This window comes from Primulina eburnea, unplaced genomic scaffold (genome assembly GCF_022965805.1).
Source record: "Primulina eburnea isolate SZY01 unplaced genomic scaffold, ASM2296580v1 ctg739_ERROPOS11973397, whole genome shotgun sequence".
NCBI lineage: Eukaryota > Viridiplantae > Streptophyta > Magnoliopsida > Lamiales > Gesneriaceae > Primulina > Primulina eburnea.
Genome location: NW_027331510.1, coordinates 3,899,174 through 3,920,479, shown reverse-complemented (window position 1 = coordinate 3,920,479; position 21,306 = coordinate 3,899,174). Strand labels below are relative to the sequence as shown.

The 21,306-nt window shown below is 35.7% G+C and overlaps 3 protein-coding genes and 1 pseudogene across 6 annotated transcripts; 2 read left to right on the top strand and 2 right to left on the bottom strand.

The window, feature by feature from the left end:
* Positions 1-569: 569 nt before the first annotated feature.
* On the top strand, positions 570-3,464 carry LOC140821888 (probable protein phosphatase 2C 5). Of its 4 annotated transcripts, none has more exons than XM_073182561.1 (8): positions 570-707; positions 1,283-1,545; positions 1,642-1,813; positions 1,898-2,115; positions 2,216-2,323; positions 2,404-2,529; positions 2,615-2,844; positions 2,936-3,464. In XM_073182561.1, the coding sequence occupies exons 2-8, from the start codon at positions 1,330-1,332 to the stop codon at positions 3,144-3,146; spliced, it is 1,281 nt and encodes a 426-aa protein (XP_073038662.1). In that variant the 5' UTR covers positions 570-707; positions 1,283-1,329; the 3' UTR covers positions 3,147-3,464. The 4 variants fall into 4 exon arrangements, with proteins under 4 accessions (XP_073038662.1, XP_073038661.1, XP_073038663.1 ...); XM_073182560.1 differs by having other exon boundaries at positions 616-842; positions 1,289-1,545; XM_073182562.1 differs by lacking the exon at positions 570-707 and adding an exon at positions 790-913.
* A 732-nt stretch (positions 3,465-4,196) lies between these two features.
* LOC140821889 (putative pectinesterase/pectinesterase inhibitor 22) lies at positions 4,197-5,409 on the top strand (annotated as a pseudogene).
* A 929-nt stretch (positions 5,410-6,338) lies between these two features.
* LOC140821887 (probable methyltransferase At1g29790) lies at positions 6,339-8,189 on the bottom strand. The gene has a single exon (XM_073182559.1). The coding sequence runs from the start codon at positions 7,729-7,731 to the stop codon at positions 6,370-6,372; it is 1,362 nt and encodes a 453-aa protein (XP_073038660.1). The 5' UTR covers positions 7,732-8,189; the 3' UTR covers positions 6,339-6,369.
* A 541-nt stretch (positions 8,190-8,730) lies between these two features.
* On the bottom strand, positions 8,731-20,112 carry LOC140821696 (acyl-CoA-binding domain-containing protein 4-like). The gene is made up of 18 exons (XM_073182250.1): positions 19,874-20,112; positions 18,885-18,955; positions 18,099-18,162; positions 17,951-18,022; positions 17,348-17,542; positions 17,192-17,269; positions 16,840-16,929; positions 16,676-16,745; positions 16,147-16,208; positions 15,661-15,800; positions 15,227-15,353; positions 15,003-15,117; positions 13,182-13,270; positions 12,029-12,112; positions 11,758-11,943; positions 10,755-10,910; positions 9,566-9,625; positions 8,731-9,423 (listed from the first exon to the last, which is right to left on the bottom strand). The coding sequence occupies exons 1-18, from the start codon at positions 20,045-20,047 to the stop codon at positions 9,235-9,237; spliced, it is 2,022 nt and encodes a 673-aa protein (XP_073038351.1). The 5' UTR covers positions 20,048-20,112; the 3' UTR covers positions 8,731-9,234.
* Between the last annotated feature and the right edge of the window lie 1,194 nt (positions 20,113-21,306).

The following is a 21,306-nucleotide window of genomic DNA, read 5'->3' as shown; positions in this document are numbered from 1 at the left end:
AAAATAATAGACAGATGATGCTGTTTTTTTTAATAATTACTTATATATATATGTACATATAATAATAATAATAATAATAATAATAATAATAATAATAATAATAATGATAATGAAGATGAAGGTCATACGCCTTCATTGTCATTATTGATTAAATTATTTTCAAATCTTAAGCATAGTATATGCCTAGATTTGTCAGTCAATTGGAGAGAGATATCACTAATAAAAATAAAAAAGAGAGCGTCATAGTTATTATCTAACCAATTGGAGAGATATATCAATAACAAAAATTAAAAAGAGAGCGTCATAGTTATTATCTACACGTTTGTTGACAATTTTACAACAAAGTTATTATTATTTTCATGTTTGATTTGCTCGGAGGTCTACTCAATAATTAATACATACCAAAAAATAGCGATTACGAGTTTTCATTTCATAAAAAACACTTTAATATGCTTCAAAAATTATTTTATATACACAAATATTATAGATAGAGGGAGAGATAATTAATGTTTTTTTAAAAAAAATTAATTATTAAGGTGTCTTAATCCGCCGAATTTGGCCCCAACGCGCTTTTATCTCTCTCCTTAGATTCTCGTCTGCCAATCTATTTACAGCAAAGCAAAGCTTCTTACTTTCTCTCTCAACACTTGCCTCTTTCTCTGTCTAGGGTTTCCAATTCTGAGCTCTCTCGATCTACCGCATTGGATGTGAGCATTTGCATTTTTGTTGTTTTTTTTCTTTTTCTACTATTTTCTAGGCAAACCTGTTGTCCACATTTTTCTGTTTTTGTGCGGGATGGATTTGTTCAATCATGTCCAATTTGGAGACCAATAGAGGCAGCAGTGATCCACTTATTTGATTTATCGGATCTTTTTGGTTTCATTTGCGTTCTTTGTCTGCTGAAGTAATCAATGTAGGTGTGCATCGGAGAAGTAATTGCAGAATTTTGATTTATGCTACCGCCTTTTTATAGATAGGAAAAGTAGTTGATGCAGCTCCAGTGAATAAAGTTAGTGCACCGTGTGTTGTCTTTTTTTAGTGTGGTCAAAATCGAAAATACATCACTTTCTGCATCATGTCAAGAAATGGTTTTCAGTGAGATGTTTTCTGTTAATGCATAAGATGTCAAATAAGCGTAAAGATAATTGTTTTTTGATTAATCAGTTTACAATGATGGAGTCCCTCTCCCCCTGTTATCGGGCAATTGATCGAAATTTTTAGTTAGATGTGACGTCAAGGCATTTATGGTCATTGATATTTTTCACTTTTTTCCCGCTATCAGGGATAGGAAATGAATGTCTCAGGAATGCAATACCAAAAATTTGTAGAATGAGCAGGACAGAGGTATCTAAAATGAAGCAGATACAACAACCCATTGCACTCGGGACTTTGATTGGTCGTGAGTTGAGAAATGAGAAGGTGGAGAAGCCGACTGTGAAGTATGGACAATCTGACCTGGCCAAGAAAGGAGAGGATTATTTTTTGATCAAGCCAGATTGCGAAAGGGTTCCGGGTGATCCATCAACGTCTTTCTCAGTTTTTGCGGTATATAGAGATCTTTTGATAAGTTGTTTGAATTTTGTTTGGATTGATTATATCTACTTCATACTGTTTGCTTAGTTTGGTTGTTAATTGTGATAGATTTTTGATGGGCATAATGGTATATCAGCTGCCATATTTACCAAAGAAAATTTACTAAACAACGTGTTGAGTGCTATTCCTCAAGAACTTGGCAGGGAAGAGTGGCTCCAAACCCTTCCCAGGGCATTAGTAGCAGGGTTTGTGAAAACTGATATAGAATTTCAGCAGAGAGGCACGTGAAAGTATTCTGTTTTAAGCAACTTTTTCCTGCTTTATGGTTACTAGAATTTATCATGGCTGTTTTATATGATGACAGGGGAGACTTCTGGGACAACCGTTACATTTGTTGTAATTGATGATTGGACTGTGACAGTAGCATCTGTTGGAGATTCTCGGTGCATATTGGACACCCAAGGAGGGGTTGTTTCTCTCCTAACAGTTGATCATCGTTTGGAAGAAAATGTTGAAGAACGGGAACGCGTAACTGCAAGCGGTGGTGAAGTAGGGAGGCTAAATGTGTTTGGAGGCAGTGAGGTATACTGATTGATATCCTTTTCTTTTAAGCTTTTATAGTGCCAGCATGTAGAGATTCATATCTAAATTCTGTGCTGATATTTTGTGGTTGGATGTTTAGGTTGGTCCTTTACGTTGTTGGCCTGGTGGATTGTGTCTCTCAAGGTCAATTGGTGATACAGACGTTGGGGAGTTCATTGTACCTGTTCCTCATGTTAAGCAAGTGAAGGTATTTATGTGTTAGCCTAAAAGATTATTACAGTGCTGAAATAATGAAAATTCTTATTTTATATATATTTTGAGTTTTAGCTTTCAAATGCTGGGGGTAGGCTTATAATTGCATCTGACGGGATATGGGATGCATTATCATCTGATTTGGCTGCTCAGTCATGCCGAGGTTTACCTGCAGAACTTGCTGCAAAGTTAGTTGTTAAGGTAATTTTTTTAAATCTTAGAACTCAAATTACTTCAATTAGGTTTTCTTTGCTATTATATTGAGAAGTATTAATCTTAATCGCAGGAGGCCCTTCGGTCACGAGGTTTGAAGGACGATACAACCTGTTTGGTTGTTGATATTATTCCTCATGATCAACCTGTTTTACCCTTAACACCGAAAAAGAAGCAAAATTTGTTAAGCTCGCTTGTCTTTAGAAAACGGTCCCAAAGTTCCATGAAGGGAACTAGTAAGCCAGCTTCAGTTGGAGCAGTTGAGCAATTGTTTGAGGAGGGTTCTGCAATGCTTGCTGAGAGGTATCACTACTTTTTTTTAGGACAGTTCTCCTTCCTTCAGTCAGGATGCCGCGTTGGCAATCCTTTTAACACCAACTGAATTATGTGGCAGACTGGGTATGGATTTTCCTCTCGATTCAAAATCCGGGCTCTTTAGATGTGCTATTTGCCAAATGCATCAACCGCCAGGAGAGGGATTATCTGTTAACTCGGGCCCATTTTTCTCACCTGCATCAAGGCCATGGGAAGGCCCCTTCCTCTGCGCAAGCTGTCGTAGAAAGAAAGATGCCATGGAAGGAAAAAAAAAAGTACACCTTCAGTGACCGCCTAATTTGGTAATGTGGTAAATATATGATATCTGTATTCTTTTGTGGCTTTTTGATTCTTGGTTTTCCATCTGCAGTGATCAATCAGATGTTTGTAAGAAATGATTTAGTAATTTGGTAGATATCATTGTCAGAAATCTGTCCATTTTGTCACGGTTCCTGTGTGTGATAATGTTTTACTCGAAAGAGATGTGCCAGTAATACATATGAACACTGATTGCTAACAGCTTGAGATTGTAAGTAAAGAAATGATGTTCACAAATTATGTTTCATCAGTTTTATTACAATTTCCTGTAGTTGATTTCTTTTAGTGAATCATCTTCGCCACGCCCATGTTATCCTTTAACACTTGTATGCTGCTAGCCTCACTTGCGTCTCTGACGATCCTTTTCTTGTAAATATGCGTAGAATTTGAAAACCATTATGCCGTTACAATACTAAGGGCATCTGTCGAAAAGTTTGAAGCTTAAATTATTTAGGTAGGAAGAAAGCGACAAAATACGAACGATGGACAAGTTTTAGCCTGAATCAAACTACCCCCTTGAATTACCATCCTCTACATTATTTTCTGAAAGTAGAATAAAGTAAAAGAGATTGAAACAAGTAAAATTTTAACATTAATAATAGACAAGAAAACTTGTCCATTGCAACCTAAAAATATCTCCCCTGCTAGGAAGAGAAATACGGTGCAATTTAAATTTTTTAAACAATACAAGAGTTCAAACATCATGTTTTGATTCTTCTAATCAATTGTGGAATATATAGATTGGTCTTATTAAATTTAAATGTCATTTCGATATGAATTTAAATATACTTAAAAATAAGCAAATAGCCTAGTAGGATTCTTTCGTTCGGGCCCTCCCATAAACTCGAAAAGGAGCATAACTTGAGCTTTGCTAATGGGAAAAGGTATATTTTTGTCCACTCCTCCCATTCTTGATTTATTGCATGTAAAGCAATTCCACCATTTCTGTCACATAAATATTTAATGTACAAAAATTTCATAATCCCTACTAATATCCCCTCCTACATGCACGAAATTTAACAATGTCATTTATCGATTACCTTCTCATTTATATTCTATTATCATCCTACCACATTCTATCCTATGCATTAATTGAGCAAAACCAAACAATTGAATCCATGATCCTTCGAGCATGTGACAAAGTCAATAACCAAGATTCATGCCTCTTTAGCATGCATTCTCGAACCATAAGTCACGGCCATTTGAACCCCACGTCGCTCCTCAAAGTCGCCATTGAGAACACACTCAACGAGGCCATATCAGCCATTGATATAATCACAAGGTTCAACACCTCATCCATCAGCTATCGCGAGCAAATCGCCATCGAGGATTGTAAAGATCTTTATTCGAAATGAACAAGATACGGGCAGGTCTCAAAATTCCTCATGAATCAGAAGGAAACCTGAAGGCATGGCTGATCGCTGCTCTGAGCAACCAAGACAAGTGCCTCGAAGGGTTCGAAGGCACGGATCATCAGCTCGAATGGTACATAAGAGGTAGCCTAGTACAAGCGACTCAACTCATAGGCAATGTAATAACTTTATACACACAAATGCTTACACTTCCTTTCAAACCGCCAAGAAATGACTCCACATATAGTCTATATGAAAATGAAAAATTCCCGAGAACCACCAAGGTGTGGTTCTGCGTGTCGACTCTGACCAATCCGCCTTCTATCGTTGCAGCATGGAAGGCTATCAAGACACCCTCGACTCCCATTCCCTCCGCCAATTCTACCGCGACTGCACCATCTCCGGCACCATCAACTTCATCTTCGGCAATGGCGCAGCTGTCTTGCAGAACTGCAAGATCTTTACAAGGGAGCCACTCCCATTTCAGAAGGTAACCATCACAGCGCAAGGCAGAAAAGACCCGCATCAGAGCACCGGGTTTTCGATCCAAGACAGCTACGTTTACGCCACGAAACCCACGTATTTAGGGAGGCCGTGGAAGCAGTTTTCAAGAACTGTTTTCACGAATACTTATATGAGTCGCACGGTGCAGCCCAGGGGGTGGCAAGAGTGGTACGGAGATTTTGGTTTGGGCACTTTGTGGTACGGTGAGTACAAAAACTATGGACCGGGAGCGGCGGTTTCCGGTAGGGTAAGGTGGCCGGGATATCATATTATTACAGATGCTTCGGTGGCGAGTGTCTTCACCGTTGGGAGATTTATTGATGGGTTTTCATGGCTGCCACACAGGGATGTTGAGTTCTCAGCTGGTTTAACAAACTGATTAAACATTAGATTTTATATAGGAAATAGTCTGAATTCTTGGTTTCATTTGCTATCATTAGAACACGAAATCATACATCCAGAAGATCAGTTATGCATAAATATAATCAATTGATGAATTAAACAACAAACAAAATGGACATCATATCTTATATAGTTAATCATATAAGATATAATCAATCAATGATCGTGTGTGTGTTCTAATTTTGTCCAGACAAAAACTTGTGTGAGACGGTCTCACGGATCGTATTTTGTGAGACAGATATCTTATTTAGATCATCCATGAAAAAAATATTATTTTTTATGCTAAGAGTATTACTTTTTATTGTGAATACTCACAAAAGACATACTCTTTTGGCGAACTATTTTTCAAATTTTGAAAACAATAAGAAACTTTAGAAAGTTGAAGTTAAGAAGAAGTATTCAATTCACATTAATATAAGATACATATAAAATACCGAGAAAACTAATTTATTTTTGGTCTTGTAACTTTACGATTATGATATTTTATATTATTAAATTTCAATTTTAATTATACTTATTACAAAAAAAAAAAACAAAAATAACATACTAAAACAAAAATTTGACAACGCTCGGAAATTATTTTCCCTAAATTGTAATACATTTTTTACACATCGATAAACTGGAGAAAAAACAAGTCATTCCTATATCGAAGATTCCTCAATTCCCTTTTTCCCTTTAATCACACGGCTTCACGTGAAAAATGAATTTAAAAATTATTCGTGATCATGATTTTTGTTTATATCTTAAATACAAGTATGATGTCATTTCATTCTACAAAGATATAATATAATTATTTGCACATATGATTTGTGGTTGAAAAAATAAATAAATATATATATATATAAATTCAAGAAAATGAAAATTTAATTAAATAAAGTCTTTTAATACAAGATAGACCTCATATTTCATTTACTTATATTTTAATCTAACTAATGATTTAGCCTCTATTAGACTTCTCTAGCAAACCAGATAAAAAAACCTCATCTTTTGATTTAGGGGCAACAGACCACATGTGTTTCCTATACCCAAACTGCAAGAACAAGAACAAATACTCATCCAAATCTTTTCTTTTGCAGAAAAACCCATCAATCCAGAGCAATCCCCCGGGCCTTAGCACACGATCCAAATCGAACATGACAAAATCCAACGACTGCAGATCGGTCCATCCATCCAACACTCCGTTCGTGTGGATCAAATCCATCGTGTTGTCGAAGAACGGGAGACGTTGATTCAAGGTCACATACAGAGGGATCAATCCCCTAAGTGCTATCATTTCATTGAATGGAGCTCCCAAGTTCATTGCCATCGACACAATTGTAACGTCTTGTTCCCTCATTCGCGCAGCAAATGTCCCCGTGCCAATGCTAAAATCAAGCCCAATTCGTATTTCCCCCGGCTTGAGTGCCAAAACATCCTTGATAACAAAATATATGGGTTGTGCAGTGTGGTTGATCCACTTAAGTTTCTCCTTTGCCATGTCAAAACATCCGGTACACGGGGAATAATCGTGCTTCGTGTTGTTTCTTGCCAAGCACTCGAAGTTTTTGCATGGATAGTTACTCCACCTCACATTTCTTACCTCAGGCATCCGCCAAAGGGATTCATTGATTGAATAAGGCTTCAGATAAAGCTTTGAAGCTTTAGCCAAGCACCGCCTCCGGGGCAACGGATCACACCCTTGAATCATAAGTGTCTGCCCCAAGTTCCAATCATCTTTGCAGTTCGAGCCAATCTCATAATCCATGTACTCTTCTAATTCCTTCTTCATAGACACACAACCGTACCCCATCGTGCTGTATATTTTCTCTGTCTCATACAAGTTAATCGTCCCTGCTCGGTTTTCTTTAGGGGTTATATACTTCTTAAGCTCCTCAGAAACAAAAGTATCGATCAGAGGATCTCCCCGTAGTGTTGCATTCTTGTTCTCTTCGATTCTCGACTCCTGGATCTGCATAAGCGGGATGTAGGCACTATAGAGTGGCCTAATCACTTCTTTTTCCAAGAATTTCTTGAATCCGGATCCGGAAATGTAGTTTGCGTGAAACTTCTCTGGGTTTTTCTCCATTTGTTGGACGGTTGATTCGAGCTTGGCTTGAAGTCGTTCCATGTTGTCGAGTACTTGCTTGAGTCGAGCTGTCATCACCATGTCGTCGGTCTCTTCATTAGCATGATTCAAGCCATTGGAATGCATGCAAATCTCCTCATTTTGCAACAAGAATCTGGCCAAGTAAAACATGGAAAAACTTGAGATGCTCGCGATGATAAACAACCCTCCAAACGCAATATGATGCGAACCCATCTCTTGTCCTATCTCAGCCTTGGGAAATCATGATTTTCTCATCACTATTCCTCAGCTCTGATTTGAATGGTCTAAAATGACATTCTTTGTGCAATTCACCCTTTTTTTCAGCAACAACAGTCGAATCCAAAATCCAAGTATCGATGAATGCCAACAAGCTGGCATCTTTGAAGTGGTTCTACATACCAAGAACTCATATATGGATGAAACTTTTAAAGCTCCGCGATCGTGACCAAGTAAATCGTTATAAACACGGTACGCAGGCGGGCGCAACACTACATATTTACGTGTGTGTGAGAAAAACTTGACGATGTATAGGATGTGGGAAGCATTCACCACGTGATGTAGTGGAACGGGTATTCCATGAGTTTGCAATGTTCGAAAATATTGCTTCACGAGATACTCCTTGGTCTCCATTGATTTTAAAAATTAATTCCTATGTATGAAGAGGAGAGGTTGGATCCATTTTTGAGTAGCGAAGTCAATTACATATAAATAGTTTTCATTATTAAAAAATAACTCAAGCTCTCACGAACTTTCGACCTATCATCATGGTATAAAATTTTATGTCAAATGATTCATGAATCGGCTTGAATTGTCTTGACACCCCTATGCTTTAAAAGAAAACACGATATGCAAAGAAATGACAAGTTCAAAAAATATTCATAACCTAAATCACTATTTTAAATAAAAGAACATACATCAACTTCCAAAAAAAATTTCTAGCCCCAACATTTCAAAAATTCTTCCAGAACTCTTATTTTGAAATAACAAGTTGACTCAACTAGGCCGTCTAAGAAAATTTATGAAAAAGAGATATAGCCTGCATGTCAACACATACTTCTCGGTTTAGTATTCCACACATGTTTCACTAATTTAATCTCAGGTCGAATTTTATGAGAGAGTAAACAGCCATTTAGGTGAGATCCACCTCAATCCAATGATTATTCTACACAGAATGGGACACTCCTTGACTCAGTAAGATAAGATGATGAAGAATTTCAACTCAGGTTATTGTAAAACTTCAGTCAAATCTAAGATGATACAAGAATGTTGAATCCCGTCTTATAAACCAAACAGTTTCCGGAAGTATATCTCTTGGTGAAGGATAGAAGACCTCTATTTACACATACGAAATTCAATTGCTGCTGTAGGTGTCAGTAAAAAAAAAAAGAAACCACAACAAATCACTGCACTATACTCGATCAATACTTTTATCAAGCAGATGTATATGTATTTCCTCTCAAATAATCCTCGTTCCCGTACACAAAGTTTCATGAGTAATCACTGCATTATATGGTATACATCACTGACCTATTTTACGCACCTATGCAGTTCCATCTACAACATGAATCCCGTTGATCTATGCAGAAGAAATTTAGATCAATTCCTATTTGCTCTACAATGAAAAGGATTATTAGAAGTATATTTGAGGTTTAAGGAGAACTCGAAACGACAGGTCCCAAACCTAGAGATCGATGTGCATTGCTATTTAGGCAACACTCAAGCATCGTCGACTTTATGCTCAGGTGGTGTTCCAGCAAGCCACCCCCATACACCGCTAGAGTTACGCCTTTCTTTTGCATATAAAGCAGCTTGTTCAGAAGCAGCTTTCTGTCGCTGGAGGATTTCGAGTTCTTTCTGTAAGGTTTTCATTGTTTGTAGCTTCTGACGTAGCTCGGCAACATCAACCTGCATGTTCAAGAAAAAACCATGAACTCAAACAATCATAGATTTCATCAGAACATATGAAAAGAAACCCCCTTTTAGGAAAGCAAGATTTACAAAGTAATTATGTGCCTAAGAAATAGGTATTGCTTTATGGTACACGCACCTCAAGTTTGAAACATCTAGATTGTTCTGCAGCAAGATGACCTCTCACAGACTGGAGTTCCTGTGCCACATCAAAATAATGTTGAAAAGCCCTTATTTGTGACATATGAGGAGCCACGTGAGGTAAAAATCTCATGTACGGTTCTGTAAAAGCGACAGGAGCAGTGATGTTCTCAGTTTGGCCCTAAACCTACGTGCCTATGACTTCGTTTCTCAAGAAATTCGCGCCAAGCCGACTTACGAAGCTGATCATATTATAGTCAATTGCTTTTGGGGTTGTCTCAGGCTTTTCGATTACTATATTATCTCCAAAATATCTGGAGATACATATACAAAAAGTTTGCTTGTTACTAATTTAGTCTAGTTTATGTTTTTCCTTAGATATCTTGTTTCACTCGATAGTATTACCAATCAGATCAATGCAAAAGAAATGAATGCATTTTCATATTATTTAATTTTTAGATACCATATTTTGAGTAAAACTTCGGTAAGGTGTGATAGATTGTTGAAAAATATTGCTTTACGATAGTGGGACAAAACCTTTGGTTGACACCCAACTCGACAAATGCTTTTGGTAAAAACCCAGGTGACCAGATCGTTGCTAAAACATCGGGTGCACAAATTCATCAAATCAAAAGCACTCCATGGAGCTAAAAATTTATTAAAAATTGCTAATTTCTTACCATAATCTAGAAAACACTCAGCGGTTTTGAATTAAAGATATCATGATAGATTTCAGCAACTCAAAAACCCCTGTATGCATGATGCATAGGGGCCTAGACAATCGAGTTTGGAGGTACAACCATTGGTTTTGTACAATTGTACAACAACTCTTTGTGCCAATCATATGCCTGCCCCTAGAATTAACACAAAAATATATTGAAACCCAGCGATTACCTAACGAGGCAATACACAATAAGATATCTAAAGCAGCCCATTACCTAAAGAGGTAAAATTTCGAAAGTAAAGTGCACAAATCTGATGAATGACCTCAATTCCTCTAGTTTGTGCACAGCATGGATTAGCTTTTTCTTGGCTAAAGAAACGAGGTCAAATTTCAAAAGTAAAGTGCACAAATCTGATGAATAACCTCAATTCCTTTAGTTTGTGCACAACATGGATTAGCTTTTCTTGGCTAAAGAAACATTGTGCTATTTCCACTAGATATCACTGATAAAGCAAGAGAGTACCTTGTACAAATCCGTGTTTCGAGTTTCGGCTTCTGTCAGCTCTTTTTTCAGCTGTAGTGTCTGCAGTTTCTCCTTTGCGAGAGAAGACTCTAGTTCTTCTTTCTCTGCTTTAAGGGATGAAAGATGACTAGCGTTTCTTTCTTCAATCTTGGTAATCTGTGAACGAAAACAAACATGCTATAACTTCTTGAGAGGAGTAATACAGTAAACAGATCACTATGACTATTGCATGAGAACCAAAAAGTTTTCACAGCTGCTCTCAAGAAAGTTAAAGGTAATACGCTTTGCAATAAAAAACATTGCAAGCATTAGTTTGGATATAAGTGAACGGGCATAATTAAGGAGGAAAAGAGAGGACATGGGGTACTAAGAGACAAAAACTCGGATGAATTAAATATTCTATTTTCTTTAAAAACGTAATCATAATCAGAACCAATGAAATCAAATCCAATAATTTTAGCAGTGAAAAGAAAAAAAAAATACTTTCTTCAGTAAATGAATTTTTCGAAGTTATAAAACCCCCAGCTCCAATTGTCGAACAACTTTCAAAAAACCTAATAGAACTGGAGTTCTCAGTTTGTTTCTTTTTTATGAGTCATTGTTTCATATACTACATGCAATTTCTACCTTGATATAAATTTCATGACTGCATAGATCAGACAATTTAGAAAGTAACACTTACACCATACAGCAAAAAATTGTTGAACCAATTGATTTCGCAGGTGATGTCAAATAACACAGAAAGAAGGAAATTAATATCATGGTTTTCCGCTCTAAATTACAAAAGGCAATATTTCAGACATTGGATATGCATATATACATTTTTTATCATCATCAGAACCAAAAACAATTGGGAACTTTAAATACTAAAGTGCATAGCTTACATTCTATTAGGAAAATCAATATTGAGCCATAATACTCTATAAATAAGTATCAGGACGACGAACAAGAATAAGACAACTAGAGAATAGGTCGAGGGAAATAATTGTGCAATAACACTTACACTTGGCTCTGAATCAATATTATTCATCACAATTTCTCTGATTTTTCCTTCTTGACCTGCCTCATACTCAGACTCCACATCTCTGGTAGCATTTGTAACATTTTGAACAGCTGAGACACTATCTGGCACTAGTGTTTCCATCTTTGATGGTAAGGTTGACTTATGACTTGGTTTAAGTACATCGACCTAAAGCCAAAGGCATATTAAGGATTCGAAGAAACTCAATTCCGTCTGATGCAAAAAAAGAGAAAAGGTGAAGGGTTAATCGGACCTCATTGTTGTACCTCCCATTGTATCCTCCAAATGAGACCAGGATGTCTTCATTGCCATAGGAACTCAGGACCAAACTTAAGCCCTAAAAAATTATAAAACTAGTGTGGTCATAATCTACTAGCAGTTGAAGTAATTATATAAATGCATAGCCATCCATTCATGATAGCAAGGTTGTATATCAATAGATAGTCAAGTGAAATTAATCGACGAACATTATAAACGATACATTATAAACAATCAAAACCCTTCCTACAATTCATGTCACCCTTGTTATACAGATACATTCCTCACAGCAAACAGAAAAGTTATTGTCTATAGTAAATCGTGTTGGGTTACGCGTGCATGACTGAGAGTAGTACTGATATGAGTGACCTCATGGGAAGTTCTCGTGCGTCAAACTACTGAATTGCATAACTTGATCTGGTTGGCTATGTGGGCCGCAAAAAAAGAGTGACGCCGGATCTTAACAGGTAATATTGGATAGGACTGATGATAAAGAAAGGGTAAGACTGATTTTTAAGAGATGTGAGACAGCATCAGCAGATAGACATGCACCTCCCCAGATTCATGAGCTTAACAGCCCGACCCATTAACACTCAAGTAGGTGCACTCTGCACTGCCACAAGTATAATGAAATAAAGTTGCGCATTGACTAACAACTATAACTTTTGACCTAGTGGTAAGCGTTTGATCTTAACAAATTGTTTCATTTGATATCGAATACAAGCTAAAACAAACTCATTTTGTGCATTAGTAAAGAATAGATAATCATCTGAACTCAATCAGTGTCTAGAACAAAGAAAAAAATTTAGGAAGCACATACAACAACCGCGGCCTAAAAAGATGTTTTTTAAGTTTTAAATTGTAAAGGATAATCAGCAAATTCACAAACGTTCATGAATAATATCAATCAATAAATCATCTACTCATACATGTTTAGTCATTAGGTGAGTGAATGGCATGCTTGCACTATTACCGACTCTTAAGTTCTGACTCTACTGAATGCATTCAAGAGGACAAAACTGAGATGATTTAACTTATCTATACCACTGTTTAGTGCCATACAATGATAATGCATTGACATGTAATAAATATGGGGCATGAGATCGAAATTTCTCGGTTCTGTACAAAGGGTTTCCCATGTGAAGTACCTCGCTAGCAAGAGGAACACCTCCTTGAACAATAGTTACAACCGACCACACCAGTGTAGACATGTTAAGGACAACTGTTTCACTAACTCCTGTAAATGCAATAAAGAATTGAGAAACCGAATGAGAACCTCAAAACAAGTTGAGTCCTAAGGGTTTCTCACACAAGTAACATTTAGGAAAAAACAGCAACATTTAGGAAAAAAACTTACTAATAATCAGCTATATAACATTCATCCAATTATATAACCGACTCCTTATAGGAAACACATGCAAAAACAAGAATTGATCCACAACATGGATACTCGAGCAGAAAGCAAATATGTTAGATAATCAAAATCTCAAACTTACCGAATATCTTAATAACAAGAAGTTCATCAATCTCTACCAGAAAACATGCTCATTCTGGTAACAGCCGGTGGAATCATAGATGTTAAAGGCACGAGGCAAATTAATGTGCAGATTTCCCTGGAGCTTAAACTCAAGTTTCATTCCTTATTGAAGTAACACACAGTAAATCATAATTAATGTAATGACCTTTTAGAAGTTTGATTTATGACAGTATTTTGGCATATACCATCAAATCAGTGCTCCGCAAATCAAGGAACAATAATAATAAAAATATTCTCAGACATCCAAATAAATATGAATGACTATTACATCAAATTTCTCTTAAAATTTGCAATGCTTTAGTTTAATTCACACTTGATGTGTGCCAAGTCTTTAAAGCTCGCCAAGATGCTTGCTCAAGGCCAAGGTACACACCCCAGTGAAGGCCTGGACCTAGACATGCCCCTAGGTGCAAGGGTTGTCTTTTGGGCCTAGGTGGTAGATGAAAACAATAAACGAAAGCGAAAAAGTGGGAAAATATATAGAAATCTATTGCAGTAGTTATAAGACTCAATTGAAAGAACGTGTATTTTAAGAATGGAATGCAAGAGGCTAGAGATACTAGACAAGAGATACTAGACGAGAGCAGAGATGCCACTACGCCGCTCGAGCACATCCATTCTACTGTTATTGTAGGACCAAGAGGTTGCTGTTTTATCAAAAGTACAGGTAGTGGTAATAGTGCAACTCAAATCTTTTAAACTGTGTAACAACCTAAGCGTCATAGTTCGATCGTTTACCCAACAGGGACAATTATTGAACCTGAACAATCTCTCACCCAATAATTACACTCCTTGTAATCAATGACAATCGAACCCATAACCTTGACTCTGATACCAATTGTAGTATCGAGTGCTTGCCGTTATAACAAAAGTCATAGCTAGAGGTAATATTGTAACTCAAATCTTTTAAACCGCATAACAACCGAAACGTCATGGTTCGATCGCTTGACCCTGCTGGGAGAATTATTGTACCTCAACAATTATTTTCCTAAATACCCAATTTTAACTTATACTCTCTGGAATTGCATCCTACCCCATTTTTAAGCAAACTTCATCATAAGGTAAAATTCAAAAGCCATGTGTTACAAAAAAGAAGGAAAAGGGGAAAAAATGATGAGTTTGAACACAAGGAAAACCACTTTATAAAGATAATGTTGGTCGGTTAAACCCAGAGTGCATGTTCCACCATACTGTGACAACTTTCCACGCTTATCTAGAAGTAAAAGACAAAGGGACCCAGTTCCAAATTCTTAGAGACATCAGACATGCTATAAGGAAACACATGGAACTCACGGTTCTTCAAGAAATACAACACTTTCATACATGACCAACTGTAGACAAAGAATAGATAATACATTTTAAGACTAAATCTGAAGATAAATAAGCTGTCGAATTTGTTATTTCTGAAACTAAATTAGGTATATAATCTTACCACTCTTATTGTCTCCTCCACCAACAATGAACCAGTTCTCTCCAACGGTCACACCTGCATGACCAGCACGAGGACTAGGTATCTCACCTTGTTGTGTTGGTCTTGACCATTCCATCTACCCACACCAAATTCAGAACATGATGCATATATGAAAATTTCATTAAAACAAGATATGCATTCGGATTTGAACCAAGTAAGTTACGTAATTAAATAATTTATCTCACAGTTTGAAGATCAAGAACGTGAAGATCATTAAAGCATGTAGCATGTGAGCCCCCACCAAAGATTAGAAGGTAACGATCTACATGTACGGCAGCGGCATGATCAGACCTTGGAGAAGGTGCCACTCCCCTATGAAATTGGTAGCAATTAGAAGTAAGTGCATGCAAAAACTTGCTGACATACTAATTTGTTCGAGTAAATGTTTCTAAGACTGATACAGAGATTCATGGTAAAACGATAAATTATCATGCTTATACCACTTTAAAGCAGCACACATTCACAATATTGATAATAACAAGAGGGGAAGTAACGAATCTTTTAGAACATCAGTTTCTCAGAGTCTTAGCAAGGCAATTCAAGAATCATTCCGAAATATGTATGCAAGTTTGTATGCCAAATAATTTAATTCTCAAAATGCCAAAACAAAAGGATTTACATTGTGTCCATTTCATCCCAGGTCATGGTTTCTAAGTCCAGAATGTGCAGGTCATTTAACAGAGATCTCTTTGTATCTTGCCCACCAAATATGACTAGAGTTTTTCCCACCAGGGTCACTGATTGCCCTCCACGAGAGACCTACAGAGAATTGACAAACATGAGAACCGGCTTTAATAATAACAGCAAACTTAAGTTCTTTTATCATAAGGTATATAAAACATTTGTTTCAAAACAATGTCCACACAAACACAAGCACAGACAGGCCAGAGTTCATGATGATTAAATCGAGCCACTGGAAAAAAATGTGTATCAACCAAAACTCAAGTCTTATGTAATTTTTTACAGTTTTGCGCAACAAGATGTTGGTTGTTGAACAAGAGCTGATATCCACAAGCAATATACACGAAAGAAGTAGGAATTTTGAAAACCATATATCTAGAAACATTTTCTATTTAAACATTATCGTAGTATGACATAAACTTACTGGAGGCTTTCCATAAGTCTTCAACATCGACCAGGTACAAGCTTGCAGATCAAACACCTTAACTGTCATCATAAACCAGTAAGGAATTTCTCAGAAAAAAAAAGAAATATGTAGAGCATTGACAGACAAAGCATAAACTCAGATCAGAGTCAGAAAGGCACTTCCAAGACAGATTATTCGAAATACTAATAATTTGAGAAAACAAAAATAAATAGATTCAATGCAACAACTGTATTTAACTAGAATTCACATGGTTATAAATGGCGATAACATGCATAGAAACTAAATATACACATGTGCAGCGTACACCTTGTTGGTTTCTTTTATTAAAAATATCTCGTGATAAACCAAGGTGTCTATTGGATTAAATAATACAAAAAACTGAACCAAACAGATGCTTCAGCACATTTCTTTAACATCATAAATTAATTGGGAAGAAATTTCCAACATCTAATTTAGTGAAATTTAAAAAATGAAAATTAAAATTTACATAGAACACATAAATATGCTCTATAATAACAACTCAAACCTTGTAGTGTTTCAGAAGGGTACTTGGAATGTCCAGCGACTGAAAGAAGCTTATTTTCATTCCATGGTATCTACGGAGATGACGTTGCAAACATGTAACACTAGATAAGAGAATTTTTTACTGGCAATGTACTTGAATAATTCAGCTAAAATGTCCAGACTTACCAACGCATGCCCAGCACAGGCAGTTGCTATACCATCAGTACCTGCCCGAACTTCAACTTTGGACCAGGTCCAAGTTCTCAAATTCAGAACCTATACCCCAACAAAGAAACTAAGTTAAATATCAAAGAATTATAATAGACGCCAAACACGTCTTCGTATAGCTTTATAGTACAGTTTGGTTTTGCTTGTGCACCATACTCCAAATATTTCTGAATTCTCTCACTTTGTGGAAAACATAGTGTCAATCTGGTTTAAATAAAGCTATTTCTTGTGAGAGCCATTCTGTAGTCTATGATACTAAAGTTACAGGAAATGTAGCAACAACAAAAATCAATATTCAAAATTCCAAAACCTGGAGATCATTGAGGTAACGACCATTGTAGTTTCCACCAAATATGTACATCTTGTCACCAATAACTGCTGCTCCATGCTGTGCATGCAATCAATATTTACAACTAAAGAAGAGCATAATCATATGTGTATAATAGGAAAATGAAAGACTTAACACCTCGTATCGAACTTTTGGTCGTGGGCCAGACACTGGAGGTACAACCCAGTTGTCATATACAGTAACTACTCCAAGGCCTTCAGATACAACGTCTTTATCCTGGGTCTCTGAATGGTTGCCATTTTCAGCAAGAATGGTCTTTGTCTCCAGAAAATTAGTTCCATTTTCAGAAACCACCGCAGCTTCTGGAACATGCTGAGTATAAAAAAAAATCAGAGGAAGAGGTAGCTTTAAAACAAACTCCAGGATGGTATAGAAGAGATACAGGAAAGATGTCCACTTCTCAATGAGGTGTTTCTAAATAATTAGATAAATTCCCCCATTCACACACAAGAGTAAACACACAGACAAAGTGGCAGAATTTAATATGATTCAATGTATCTATGCAAGTATTTGAAAACTAAAATGTAGAAATGAGTAGATGATGACACATAAGATTTTACTGCATGACAGGCCATTTCTGACTGATAATTAGACGTGCTTCCCACAATTTTTGGACGACAAAATTGATAATTACATTATCTACAGAAACTTTTGAAAATAGAAAAAAAAGGCAACTAGGATTCTTAAGAGATGGAGAAAATTCATAACATGGCAACTCACATTCAATTCAATATCTACAACAGGCAACGACACCGAGTTTGACACTCTCGAATACCATCCTGGATCTTCTTCCTGTTCAATATCAGATGAATACAAGATGTTACTAATAAGTTGCACTATAACACATAACAAAATATTTTGTACTAACCTCCAAGATTTTAACGAAAAGGCGCATCGCCTCTGTGGAAACCATGTTACCAAGTCCATTCCAGCTTCAAGGTATTTAAAAAAAAGAAGACATATTTAATGAAGTTTGTAGCAGCACTACGAAAAAATCAAAATATACACTCACTTAAATATAATCTGACGGAAGCCACTAATCCAAAACAAAAATAATAAAAGCTCATAAACAATGCAGACACCAAAAGCCGTGAATATCCAAGGTTCTTTTTAAGCATGCCTGAATTATACATATATTAAAGTCACAAAGCAATCATTTTTTAAAAAACTATTTAAAAAAAATAGTTTCATGTATCTACACGACTACACCAATGACATAATTTTTATGTGTATCTATACGACTACACCAATTAGATAATTTTTATTCTCACTTCATTCAGTTAGCTCTAGTTAGTACATGTACAAATATGTATTCCAAAAGCACAGAGTTGTACTGATTGTCTAACGACTGTGACAAATATTGGTAACTAGAAATTTTTCCCGATTAGTATGAAGTGCTTGCAATGGATCTTGATTATTCAAATGATCGATGATGAGTTCATGCTACTTCGATTAAATGTTGGTATTTCCTTCCAAGCTCGGTTCTATGCATCACTTTTCATTCTTAGCCTTGTCTATAGAGTGTATATAGAACAACAGTCCTATTAACTCGAACATGCAAATGATCAAGCAGTTGGCCTGTGGCCAACCAAAAAATGAAAAAAGTTAAAACCATGAATAATAAGTAAATTTCATCAAGGTTAAGAACCGAAACCTTGTCCATTTGCTTTGCTCAATGGGACTCCAACCTCTAGGTTTAGGAATGTTACAAGGCCCCACAGTTGCCTGAGAGCATCGGAAGACATCATTACCACTCAAGGCCAAAAAAAGATTGAGAATATTAAGAAAATAATCTACATAATTCAGCAATCATGTTATTGGCTGCTCTTTAGGAAACAAAAAACGCTAAAAGTCATTGAGTTTTACAGAAATGTAATATCATCATGTCCTTAAGAAACAATAATTTTTCATTCTGGGTAAATAAAAAAAATAAACCCAAAATAAAACACGAGAAACCTCTTAAAATGCTCTAAGAAATTTTCAAGCAAAGGGAAATAATATTAAGACAACAAAAATGAACGTTTAATAGAGATAATACAATCAACCATTCAGACAAATTAACCCAACATCAAGAAAAATTGGCAATTAAAAATTTGACAGGCAAAAAGCTTGAATGTAAAGAATTTAAATATACAATCAAATCAACCCAATTCCTTACAACATAAAATTGATAGGAGTGGAAATCAAGAAAATTTTACAACTTTGGCATTGATCATATGTGCTAAAAGTAAGAATGAAGAGCATGCTTCAACTTTGAATTATCCGATCAACATACAAAACTAAGAAACGTATGAATCGTAAAACGACATTTAAGCATGCTGGAATCGGTAAAAACGTAAAAATAATGTCAGCTTTTTAAATTTATTATTACTCATACATCCAACAAATTATAAAGAAACAGAGAAATTTCAAGGATCTGCAAGTAAAGCAGCTGGAATTGAGCAAACTAGGATAAAACTGATGTTCAAATTGGAATCATCGCAATTCTAAACCTTCAAATCCTGACACCATAAAAGGTCAAAAAAAACACGAGCTGGACTATATACAAGCGGATCAAACCAGAATTTAATGAATTCAAGGAGAACCAAACAACTCGTTTGAGCTCAAATGAAGGTGAAAATATAAAAAACAATGCACAAAAACCTGCTGATGGAGAGCATATAGGAGAAGAGCCGCATCGTTTGAGAACTTGGAGATGACGCCTTCAGCGGCGGAATTCGGAGAACCGCCGAAGCCAACGTAGGTCGCCGCCGCATAGAATCTCTCCGGGTACGAAAGGCCGGAATGCGTTCTCGACATCGTTGCCGCGGCAGACATTACGCCTTCCCGGATTTGGATCCTGACTGAAACTCGGATTTGTTAATTAAAAAACGGGTATTTTGGATTATTTTGGATCCACAAGGAATGTGTAAGCAAATTTTTAAAAAAAAAAAAAAAAATAGGCATTAGATATACATAGTCACAGTGGTCATAACTTAACAGGATTTAAAATCGCACACAGACCTCACAAGCTCAAACATGTCCGAATGTAATAGAAGATTATTAAATTATTTAAGATATCACATGTCAGAATGTAATAGAAGATTATTAAATTATTTAAGATAATAATTCTCAGAGTAAGTCTTTTATGAGACGATCTCAGAGACGAGTCAACTTTACCGATATTCACAATAAAACGTAATATTCTTAGCATAAAAATTACTATTTTTTCATAGATGACCCAAATAAGATATTCGTCTCACAAAATACGACTCGTGGTACCGTCTCACATAATATTTCAAACTATCAACTTCAAATTCTCAAGTTTCGGCCTCTAGCACATTTAAGTATTGTCGATGTTTGGTAAATTTATTTGGTTTTGTGGAAATATTTTTTAAAAAAATGGATTTTTTTGTGTCTATTTATTCTTTTACGTTATTTGTCATCGGCTCCCCAGCTGGGACGCTGCATGTGAGTTTCTTTTTTTTTTTTTTGGAAATTGAAATATATATATATATATATATATATATACACACACACACACACATTTATATCATATATTTTTTTATTTTGTCGTTTATTCGATATGAAACTGATCTAACATTGTGATCACATGAGCATCCCAATAAATAAATAAATAAAATTGTCTACAATTAAAAAAATACAAGACTAACACTCAATTTTTAACAGTATAAATGACAAATTTTGAAAAAAGGCAAACATAAAAAAAAAAAAGCAAAAATAAAGTACCAAAATTATGGTTTTTCATTTTGTTTATGAAGATATACTTTTATTATTAACATGTAAATATTAATTTAAAAAATTAGCAAATATTTCTTTTATGTTTTCACCTTATTATATTTTCAGAAAAAGTAACATAAGATTATCTTATAGGAAATAAATAAACCAAATCCAGTCGAACAATATGAGGATCAAGCTCGACACTTTTAAAATTTATATAAGTTCGAGCTCTCATTTTCGAACTAATTAAATATAAATAGAGCTCGAGTTAGAGCTAGATTTGTGTTCATTAAAGATAAAATCGAGTTCGATTATACAATAAAATGTATCTCTATAAACAAATGTTAAAATATATA